At 32.7% G+C, this 12,463-nt stretch overlaps 1 protein-coding gene across 3 annotated transcripts in view; it reads right to left on the reverse strand.

The window, feature by feature from the left end:
- Nucleotides 1–621: 621 nt before the first annotated feature.
- LOC115887201 (transmembrane protein 47-like) overlaps nt 622–12,463 on the reverse strand; it is an 87,612-nt gene continuing 75,770 nt past the window's right edge. For 2 of the 3 annotated variants that reach the window (XM_030906557.1, XM_030906558.1), the window contains 4 exons: nt 7,819–8,005; nt 5,877–6,026; nt 5,734–5,796; nt 622–5,044 (listed from right to left, as the gene is read on the reverse strand). In XM_030906557.1, the coding sequence (XP_030762417.1) occupies nt 4,884–5,044; nt 5,734–5,796; nt 5,877–6,026; nt 7,819–8,005 (561 nt within the window). In that variant the 3' untranslated portion in view covers nt 622–4,883. Of the gene's footprint in view, nt 5,045–5,733; nt 5,797–5,876; nt 6,027–7,818; nt 8,006–11,769; nt 12,032–12,463 lie in introns of those variants that run through there. The other variant, XM_030906556.1, reaches the window with a different exon arrangement.

Raw genomic sequence — 12,463 nt, forward strand, 5'->3', positions numbered from 1 at the left:
CTTGCTTCAGGCTGCATTTTTCTCAATTACTAACTTCTTTGACTTCATCAGATATATAGTAAGTCCCGAACTGAAATTCTTTTTCCATGCCTAGAACGACGTCGTTTCCTTTAAAATAAAACTCCACTCGTAAATAGAAATATGACGATTTATTTCATTATTTCGAACGAATAAAAAATACAAAGTATTTGGTAGAAGAACCTAAAGTTAATTTATTTTTATATACGTATTAGGAAAACTTAAAACTAAATATAAATTGTTGCGAATTGGAAGGAAAGATTATTATCAGAGGTATGTTACAAAATGTTTGTTGAACTAATTAAATAAATAAATAAATATACATAAAGAAAATAAAAAAAATAGTGACAAGCAACAGTATATACCAATCAGAGATATAGAGGTGGGAGAATGAACTTCGACGAGTGCGTATTCAAAAGTTTTCTTCCTTTATTCCAAACAAGTATCGCCTCTTCTAGAGCTGTTTGCTGGTCGATGGTCAACCTCTGGGTAATCCTTTGGCAACAACGCCATTTTCACTTGTCCAGCAATAGCGGCAAAGCTTGTGATACGTCCCTGTTTGCTTCTCGGTGTTGCCGGCGCAGAGGTGTGTGATTATTAGTCTGATCATTACATTTAATACAGACCGCAAGATGCATGCTGGTCGCCCAAACGTAAGGACATCTCTGGTTTTTGCCATTTACGCGTGGACTACTCTGGTTTTTCCCTTGTACGGCAAAATAACCAAGCTGTAATATCTCTGGGACTATCTACCTATAAAGTTGTGCTTAGTTTCTATGAAAATGTGACATATCTGGTTTTTCCCGTGTAGTCTTTATTTGAAATAAACCAAAACTTTTTCTACGCACGTTTATACTGATTCTTTCCCTACCTCTACATCTCTGATACCAACAAATGATTTTATTTATTCTTTTTAGTTTGGTAAATAAATAAAAAACCACTAGGGATAATACTAATAAATTATTTTGTAGATTCTACAGGCGTGTACATTTAATAATTATATACATATCAAGCTATTATATCACATTGCTACGTTCTTTAATTTTTCCCTTTTAAATGCAATAATAGTTACAATATAATCTAATTGTTATTCTTTTTATACAGTTTTTCCCTCTCATTAAAAATATAACTGAAGACGGATCAATTTGTGTTCTATTATAAACGCTAAACAACTAAAAAATTAAAGGAAATTTGGTCCAGTTTTCTCCAACCTTTTCCGTATTCTTTTGTTGGAACAATATAGCTGCCCTATGTGAAAAATTCAACAAAAACAAAATACTTTTATGGCGACTAGATTACATAAGACCTCTTCTGAGTATATATTGTTGAATACAGGGTGATATATTTTTTGTAGCAAATTCTTTTAACAGTTGATAGTAAAAACTTATTTTAAAAAGAGAACTTTTTAAAAAATTTTTTTATGGACTGCTAATTTGATGCTATAACAAACTTAATCACCCTGTATAAATGAATATTAACGATATGCATGATTTAAAGTTACTTTTTCATTATAAAAAAAATAAAAATTATGAGTTCTACATAATTATCACAAAAATTTCGTGGGTAAAGCCTAATTTGTAAAATTGTAGTGTACGCAAGAAATTCCTAAAGTGATACTTGATTTCAAGTAAAATAAGTTTAATTCTTGCTTAGAATTAAAGCAAATACAATATTATAATAAATAAATATAATTAAAACACCTTATAAAGTCACATTTTGGTTTCAACTTTACTATATTTTCTTGTCAAGTTTTTCAGTCAGTTTATTCATTTTATTTTTATTAAATTGTTATAAATTGGCTGAAATTAAAAGAAAAATAATTCATCTGCGAATTGTAAAAACTTAAACCAAAATGCTAGTTCATATCATGTTTAACTATACATAGTTATAATTATATGTACCTAAAAACTATAACAAGAAAAATGTTCTGAGTGAATGGAAAGTAGTAAGATTTTCAAAAAAAAAACGACGTCACAGTGCCCGTCTAATGACAATAATTGATGACAAAATATGTCGTGCGGACCTCTATAAAAAAATTGATAAAAAATTTGACAAAAATCCATATCAATTTGTGATAAATAATATATAAGGGTCGCACGACAGAATTTATCATTGATTGTTATTTGAAAAGCCACTGTGACGGCGTTTTTTTTCGGTCGTATGGCGTATTATGTTTGTGTGCTGTTACCCTGGAAGTTTTGACACTTTTTTGTAAAAAATACCTTAAGTTAAGGGGAAGTCCCATATATAATATTGTTTGTTTTGATTTTTTTGTATATTCAAAAGAACTATCGTTATCATTAAAAAATGCCCGTCGGTCCATGACATCTCACTTACAACCTAACTAATTACAAATATTTATAATTACATTTATACGATAAATATAGCCTAAGTCCTTACAATCTATAACAGAAGTAATTCCTCTTTTTCAGGATCATCTATCAAAAAAAAAAACATGCATGTTCCTCTCAAACAAAAAAAGTCAGTTTTTTAACCAAAAAGTCAATCCGTAAATAATAGCAACGTTTATAATACAAATAATAGCATTAGTTACAAACGAGTAGTTCAAATGACCAGTCCATATAAGTGGATAGTAGTTCAAATGTATTATTACTGAAATACAGCAATAAACGCATTTTCTTGTGTTGGTTGGGATAATTTTAATGTTAAAAAATTTCGAACGCCACTGGTAAACCGGAATACAAGTCAGCCATATTGAAACCCCTTCGCGTTTTCGAATTATTTGTTAATATAGTCCTTCTTTAGTCTTTTTATTCAATGTTGAAACCTGTCAAAAATGATATCTTGAATTGATTGTATATTTTAGTTTTGTTGTATTGTCCGTGTCTACTAGATAGCGTGCAACCTTTCTGATTAATTCTATTTCTGTTTGAGAGTAATACGACGGATCTGTCCAATATGTCAATTTCTGTCCGATATTATGTCTTAAACATGGATAACTTACGGTCTAAATAGTTCAAAAGATGTTAAAGCCACAATACGACAGTTTTTAAGATTTTTTTCCTGTTAATAATGGTTTATTTACAACACAATCTGATTTAAATGTCTGTAAAAAAGGTTAAAACCGCCCGTATAGCGACTAAAACATTTTTTTCAGTATTCAATCAAAATGATAAGACTTAAATATTAAACTCCACACATCTAGCCTGCCCGGGTTGCCTCTCAGACTCACGTCACTCATTCCACTTGGTAAAATCGGTGTCGACTACGCAGAAAAAAAAAACGTGGTCGAAACCGATTAACCTCAAAAATATAATGATAACGGTACAAAATTGGGCCGTGCGGCATTTTTATAGTGCGCCACGACATTTTCGAATGAACAATGTACAGTAATGGACGACAATAAACAAGTGTCGCACTATAATAACCTCGAGCAACTAAAACAAGTGTAAAAGTAAAACGTTCTAATCAGTTTGACCGTAAATTTTTATTCAAAATCAATTAAGAACAACCGAACGAGATATAGTACTAAAACTAAACCGGGAGATCGCATCGTTTCAACAACCTTTCGCTAAAATAATAGCGCGATTTTTTCAAACGAGTAGTTCAAATGACCCATCCATATAAAAGGAAGTAGTTCAAACGTATCACTACTAAAAGACAGCAATAAACACGTTTCCTAGTATTATTAGATAACAGTTCAAATAAATAGCCATAGATAGTGAGTAGTTCAAGTGAACCATCCCTTTTATTCGATATTTGTACATATACTTCGTTTTAATGAAGAGTAGTTCAAATGTCTACTCGTTTAAATAACGCGTTTTCATTGTCCGAACGACTTACTACACATTTATTCGCATAAAAATTGGAAAAAAATAATATACAAAAATAAAGCTGAATTATTAATTACAGGAGAGCGTCCTACGAAAACTATTTTGTACATTAAATCCAGAACAAACAGAAATTGGTCTCCATTATATCAAACTGACCAGGTAAACATTCAATTACAGGCAAGCAACATTCACACTTTATTCTTGAGAATCGACGTGTATTAACATGTAGGTTTGGTTTTTGCGTTCTTATTTCGCTCGAATTTTTAGAAAAATGGTCAAAGTTTCATTGGTTTTAGATAAAATGTATTAGATTTATTATGTAAAGTTATTAAGAACATAATGCAGTTGTATATTTTTTTTGGAAGAAATATTAAAGTTTTGTAAGTAAAGATAATCATATTATAGGATTAATGATTAATTAACCTTTTATAGGAGAATATAGTATCTTGATCGTTGTACATATTTCATGCTCATTTAATGCTACATTCTGCAGTTTTAACAAAACTTAACAACATTTTTTTTCTGTATGAAATAAAGAATCTGGTTTCTTTTAACCATTTAAAGAATAGAATATCCATATAAATCTTTTTATTATTTTTAACGAGTAGGTCAAATGTCCCATTAATTATAATGGGAAATAGTTCAAATGTACCGTAATGTAATAAAATACAGCATTAAATACGTTTCCTATGTTTAAAGGATAGTAGTTCAAATGATCCGAAATTAATAGTGAGTAGTTCAAATGAACTATCCCTTAAAATATTCCGCTCTGGTCTCTGGTCACTTTAAGCTTAGATTTTTAATTCGATTTTATTTAGAGAGCTTCAAGAACACTTTCTCTAAGACAATGACCTATAATTTTCAATTCTTTAAATGGCAATGTTTTAATTTATTCTCTTCGTAACAAAGATCAAGATATAACTAAAAAGCGCCTTTTTCTATCGCATATTCACTCTCACGTCGACTCACAAGAATCTCTCGTTCGTACCAGTCCCGCTCTCACGGAGAGGGTGAGCGCTTGTCCGCCACCCCCTACGATCAGAGGACAACGTCGGGCAGACTAGGCGGCCACTAGGCGCGCGAATCGTTTTCGTGCACGATTTTCCGCTCCTTGTAGTAGATCTCCTCGCTCTCCTTGTCGCACATCAGCAACACCACGCCGCTGAAGAGGAAAATGGCCACGCCCCAGCCCACGCCGTACGCCCAGCCGAACTCCCATATCGTTCGGTTGCCTACAACAGAAGATAGAATTGAATTAACATTGATACTATATTATCGCGACCCTAGTTTGTAGGCTAGGGACGTCTAGGTATTCTAGGTTGTTTTCCATTAAAAAGGGAAAAATAGTTCAAATGTACCATCAATAAAATATAGCAATAAACACGTTTGCGATTGTTTACGGTTGGTAGTTCAAATGACTCGGCATTAATGGTGAGTAGTTCAAATAAACTATTCCTTTTTGGGGAAAAAATCTTTACTTATACCGAAACTGCGTGGTTTGGATATTAACGCGTAAGACAGTAATGTCGGCAGCTTAATGTAAAATCAAATTTATTAAAAAGATGAATATTGCCGGATTTTGCATCAAAATTTCAAACAGCACCAGAAGGCGTTTATGAAAAATCTTGCATTTAGAGTTGGAACTTTATTTGTCATAATTAGTTACTCATTTTACTACAGCTGTAGATAATAGTATATTTTTAAAATAGTTTGTTTTTTCTACACACATCTTTCTACAAACGTAGAAACCTGCAACACTGTATGCCGCTTTGTATATTGTCCCTCTGTCTGTCAACCGGTCTTTTATATTTATCTCTATCGCATGCATTAAAATACAGACCAGGCAGATGAAGTGATCAGAGCTAGTGTATGGTTATAATGATAGTTGTTAGTTGGTTTTTAAACACTACATAAAACTCACCTAAGTTTAGTTCCGCCGCAAAACATACGGGGTATATAATAAGTGCTATGAGTATAGAAGCCACTGCAAAAAAAAATTAAATTGGATCATATGAAACATATTTAAAAGTATTAGTGATATTAAAATCACAGATGAATACTTACGGGCTAGACCCATCACTATAACAGCGAACCTGTAGTATTTGAACTTGGTGTGGTGGTCTTTCGTACGAAGTCCTAGACCTGTCAAAACGGTGGCTACCAGGTCTGTCAAAAGCGTTATGACGCAGAGAGCTGCCGAAGCTTTGATGTATGCTGAAAAGGAAATATTTACTTTTTATTTATTTTTAACTTTTTATCCTATATTTGTCGCTGTCGCCGATGCTGACCGGATTCAGTGCGCGGTTTACATTATTTTATATACAGAGTGGCCCATCGAAAACGTTCCGCAAGGCATAACGGCCAGGGTAATTTTTTTTCAGAAAATCCATAAACACGTCAATTTTGTTTGTGAGGGGGACAACTTTTGCCCCAAAAATAATTGCAAAATCTTCAACCCTGTAAGCGGGGGTGTCATCCCCCAACTTTTTTCAAATGGGAAGGGGGGTCAAGTGGCGCCGTAATGAAAAGAGCTTTCTATTCTCTATATTTCCCAGCTTCGTTTTTGAAAATCGGTCGAGTCATTGAGAAAATATGACGGATTGAAATTTGAAAAGTTTATTTAAACATTTACCAAAGTAAATGATATGGATAAATTCCTTAGACCAATTTGCTGTTTTTTCTTATTATTTCTAGATGTTTACGCATTTTTCACTTACCACAAGGTTGAACGATCAGATGCGGTAGTTGCTAGATAGCTGTTCTGTGACTTGTGCGTTGAAGTTTCTTCTCAATATCGTTAAACTTTTTTACAATTAATTATGGTGTACTCACATGCAGAAAAAGTGAAAATAATCGAACTTTATTTTAAAAAAATAATGAATGTGGCAATCGGTTTGCGCAGATATTCAATGAACGCCATCCTGACAAACACCTTTATGGCAAAATTGTTCGCGAGTTAGAAAAATTTCGCGAAACTGGTTCCGTTATGAATAAAAAAAGAGGCGGAGGGAAAATCCTGTAGTAAATGAAGCTATGGAGGTATTCGTATTGGGCCAAGTTGCCATGGATAGTATGCTGAGTACAAGAAAATTAGCCAATGAGACCGGCATGAATCGTACAAGTGTCCAAAGATATTAAAAAAAGACAAGTTCCACCCGTACAAAATTCAGTTGGGTACAAGAACTCAACGAAGACGATTTTGATCGTCGCGGGCTGGTATTTTTGGAAATTCTCTTGTGGGTCAGTTTAACGATATTGAGACCGCACCTGATCGTTCAACCTTGTGGCAACTGAAAAAATGCGTAAACATCTATAAAATTATTAATTTCTATGTATACTGAATCAACCGCCGATAGCTCTGAGTTAAGTCGTTCGGGGCTTTACAAATACATTATAAAAACCAAGCCAAGGTAATACTCTATTAATACGAATGGAAGCGAACCAAAACACGCTTAAATATTTTGACAACTACAACCGCAGCTTTTTCTATTTAATCGTCTGCTCCCTTATCTATGCAAATATTCAATTAAGCCGCGCCAAAGCTCGAGCCGGGGGGCGATTTTGGCCCCCCATCCCCCACTTACACACGCCACCGCCAACACAACTGTGCAGCAGCCGGCCAAAGTTTGCTCGTTAAAATGGGACCCTCAAGGGCCTAGAGGAGGATTTGAGGCGCCCAACGCCAAAAAGGGAATTAAATTTGTTTCGTTTTGCAGGCGCGATAGAGAAACTGATTCTGGTTTTAATTATTGTGCTACAGTACCCGAGGTGGGTATTAAATAATAATGATATCTCTTTATTTTAACAGAAAAAAAATAGAAAAAGAAACATCAGAAAGAGAGAAATGATTATAGGTATACATTTCATCTCCAGACCAAGACGTCTTGGTCTTGCATTTGCCCATCATTAAATGGCATCTACATCGAAACTACTAAAGCTCCAACATCAGATTAACTTAATTCTAAATTCTTAATAATGTTAACAAAATCTAGGATTAATTTCTTACCTACGTCCCTGGCTGTGTAACAACCCGCGCTCCCCCTAGTGTTGAAAGGCAGCGGCTCGGGAGCGTTTTCTTCGATGCAGTGCATGAAGAGACCCTGGCGCCATCCGGCGGCCATCAGCCAATCGGTGGACACCAGGCCCATGATCATCAGGACTATCACGATCAGACCACAAATAAAAGCGATCACCTGCAACAACAAGAAATAAATATTATTACAAGACTTAATTATTTCATAAAATCAATCTTTAGAAAAGTGTGCATACGCGTATATACGTTATCACTGGAATATTTTTTTTTAAAAAGTTTGTGCGCCACTGACTTCCAACTGCTTTTTGCAGCTTTTAGCAAGCAAGAAAATTATAATAAATCGAAAAAAATTAAGACTTAGGAGATACAATTTTATATACTAATTCATTGTAATATAAATAAATAATAAACATATTGTAATTATATTCCTGCAGATTGAGTGAAAAGTTTTGTTGTTTATATATCTACTCTACATATTATAAACGCGTGTTCAAATATTAATCTTGAGGAATATATATCAACATAAAACGAGATGTCATTAACGAAATATCAACAACAGCTATTTTAGAAATGTCTAGGTTTACTTATTTCACTGAGATTTACGAAAAAAAAATCCTTTGCCTCGGGTACAGATACCGACACGTTTTGGGAATAGCTCAAAACCAAATAAAATTGAAAAAGGCAATAGGAAACGCCAAAAAAATCCCCCACGCCCTCTTCACGAGTAGTTTTTAGGCGCTTTTAAGAATCGAAAGTAGGTCGAGGCAAACCGAAATGGGTCAAGACAACTGGAAATAAATCGAAATGCGACAAAGTTGGGTGATGAAACGCGACCTTGACCCTCGAAGAGTTTTCTGCATAGTGTAGAGGCCTGTTTTGGACTCGATAAAATCTCTATTCCAGTTGAGTAAAATTTAACTTTTCCAAAGACAAATAAATCATATCATTTTATTCTTCAAGGAACTAAGGAAGTTACTAATTTTAGTTCACTTCCTTCGTTTATGATACATAAAAACTGCTTTTTAAAAATAAACAAAATAATAGTAATGAATTATGTTACACACAAAATTGCAGAACTGCAAGTTGCGGGAATTCCATCTGAGTTACGTAGTGTGTACGTAGGTATATTTCACTGATGACTATAGTAACATTCACAATTCACACGGAAATGTATAAACATCCACCTTACAATAGTATGATTCAGTCACTTGAAGAAAGAAAAAACAAGTAGATATGACTTATCAATTCCGATTTTTATTCAAATAAACCAATAATTTTCATTACTTCAACTGATAAAAGTTGCACAAATATTCAAGGAAAATATTGATAATTTTCTACTAGTAGATTATTATAAACTACCTAGCATTTTTAAGTGATTAAAATGAGGTAATAATCGATAAAAAGTAAGATTAGTTCCATTAAATTGGTAAAAAAGTACTTCAAAATATTTTAAATTAAGATATCCTTAATAAATTATATTAATTCATTCTGTACACAATTCTCGAATTGAAAAATTAATTAACTCTAATTAACGAAATTATTAAATTATCAAACATTCACTTAGTTGATTCTAATAATCTTCTTTCGACTTAAAAACAGGTCAATTATCTAAAAAAAAAGATTTATTTCTAAATATGTATGAGATTTGTCAACATTTATGGGATACAGGACAGAACTCAGGAAATATTGAACGAATAAGTGTTATTTTCAGGGTCGGTCTCCTTCTAGGTCTCTTAATTCCACGATGTGATTTTTGTGGTTCATCTGTGGTCCGTCCTTCTTGCCAGGTATCCTGTCCATTGCCGCTTGAGGGATTTGATTCTGTGGATGACATCTGTTCGTAGAAAATTAAGTCGAATTTCATAAACTTCGATCTAAAATATATATTCTATGCCTACCGTGACGTCTTTTTTATTGGATCATACGATATTAAAAATGATCAATAATACAAAATTTAAAAAAATGCAGTAAATTTTTACCGATACGAACGAATAACAAGGTACGTATTTTTTTAAACTCGCTATTCACAAATTACGTTTTTTTTTAAATATAGGACACAGAGTATTATTATCTACTGGTTTATTCAATGTACAAAATATGTATGTATAGATGGATTTATACTTCATACACCTACACTAGCATGAAATACTTTGTCCCTGCTTCATTTGAGTAGAGATTAAAATATAAAACAACCGTTGAAAATATAGAAAAAAAATCAAATTTGTTTATTTAAATAACTATAGGAGGTTTAAAATTCAACTGTGTACGATGATTGGTATTTAATATTTTGTATATATTTTATTGATTAAACCTTGTTTTAAAACAATAACATTTAGAGTTGTCAAGGGTTGAAAACAATCAGAAAAAAAACCTGAAATTACTTTAAAAAGGAGAAGAAAAAATAAACAAACATAAAAAACTGACAACTAACAACTCAATAATTTTAGATATTTAAGTTAGCTGTTATTCTTATTTTTTTGGCAACGTAAATTATTTTCCTTTAATTATTTTTTATATTTATAAATTATACATCCTTTTAGTTAGTTTTATTTGTAATTTTGTGTATTTCTTCTTAAGAAATTTAATTTATGTCATCTCTAGAATCTCTAGTTTATACCGGGTGCGTCTCAAAAGTGTCTCACCTCTATAACTTTTTTGTTTTTCCAGATAAAAAAACGAGATTTGGTATGTTAGTATATGACATAAATTAGTAAAATTAGGATTGATTGACGCATTCAATTCGTTTCGATCACTTCCTGTTTCACCGGAAATTACTACAACTTTTGATTTTTAAATGGCACCCTCGGTATTTTTTTACTTTATTCGATAGAAAATGATATTCTGACTACTGTCAGACTCTCCGACTGTGTAGTATCAAATTATTCGTAAAAAAATGCTTTTTCCAAATATGCTAATGAGCCACCCTCGTTCGATTTCACAAAATTGACATATGATTAAAAATACGATTTGAGCATCTTTTAACCGGCCAGAACAAGACACGAAAAACACTAGACGATCAAATCCATTTTTCCAAGGCTCCTTGATTAAAAATTAGTGTTATTAACACAGCCATGGCACTCTAGATTGATATTTATCATACGATGTTTTTTTAAAGCAAATATTTCAAAAGTTGACGATGATATGTCATTTTATTCAGAGTCTCAATTTCTATCGAATAAAGTAAAATAATACTGAGGGTGCCATTTCAAAATCAAAAGTTGTAGTCATTTCCTGTGAAATGGGAAGTGACCGAAAACAATTGAAGACGTCAGTCAATCCTGATTTATGTCATATACTAACATACCAAATCTCGTCTTTTTATCTAAAAAAATAAAAATGTTATAGGGGTGAGCCACTTTTGAGACGCTTTCACTTTTAGTGGTAAAGACGTACAAATAAGTCAGAACATCAGAAACCTCATTCGGAACATCAGAATTAGTGGAGTAAATTAGTGGTTTCACTTATACTTTATAATTAATAGTTTACGATAATTCACAATGTCTAAAAAATACAATTAATGGTATATCCTAGCATCGGTTTGCGGTAGTCAGTTGTATTCACAGAGAAAGCCTAATAATTCGCTTATAAAACAATAAACTTTTGATTTCTAACTACAATTTCTCTTAACAGATGATAACTAAAGGCCAAAATGACATTTCTCGCAAATTATAATTAGTATAATTAGTGGAAAAGTCAAAAGTTTGATAACTTTTTCTACTAATTGAAAATATCTACCACCAATTTTGACGTTCTGAATGCTTATATTAGAGAAACAAACTTCTACGCTAACTGAAACCATTAATTTTGATGTTCTGAAAGAAGTTTATGAATTTAAAGAAAAAATTGTGCTAATTTAAAATACAGGGTATTTTATAGTGAAGAATCTCTTCATTAAGGTACTATTAGTATAGTAGTAGTACGTACTTTTCTATATCTTTGCCTCAAAGCTGCCAATCTCACTTCAGTTTTGTCACCCATAATTTTAAATCAAGATCAAAGATAACAACAATAAAACACTAAAGCTCGTTACACAATAAAACTTAAACCCTACCGAACTACCGGTCACATCACCCCGCACTATACTACCAAACCAGTAGTACTAACGAAAGTACAACTCCGACGGAGTATTATAGGTACAATTTTCGTCTGATAAGAATGAAGCGAGTACTCACGCCAGCTCCTTATGGCTTTGGACTGGCAGTACTGGTATTATTTTTGTTTTATTATCGTTTCGGACGATTATGGTTCACATAAAGTTCTCGGAACGGACGTACACATACCTAGACTTGTTTTATGGTGTCGAAATGGGTTCGTTTGGGTTCCAGGAATTACTAAAAATGTCTGGGAATTTTTCGTTTTATTAGAATCACTTGGGTGAAAAAATAGGACATTATGTTTATTATTTTTGTTCTAGAAAAATAATGGTTTGTTTTAAATGCAATGTGTACAACAAAGGGGCGTTAAATAAAGAAATATAACAAATTATAGTTATTTTTATACAAGACGATAAAATGGTATTTTATCGTCGACCGAAATTTCTTTGATTTGGTCCACCCAGCGCGTCGGAGATCTTCCTCTTGGTCGTTTGCCATTAATCTTCCCTTCGATTATGATTTTT

Source organism: Sitophilus oryzae, unplaced genomic scaffold (genome assembly GCF_002938485.1).
Source record: "Sitophilus oryzae breed Bouriz unplaced genomic scaffold, Soryzae_2.0 scaffold_555_pilon_pilon, whole genome shotgun sequence".
Lineage (NCBI taxonomy): Eukaryota > Metazoa > Arthropoda > Insecta > Coleoptera > Curculionidae > Sitophilus > Sitophilus oryzae.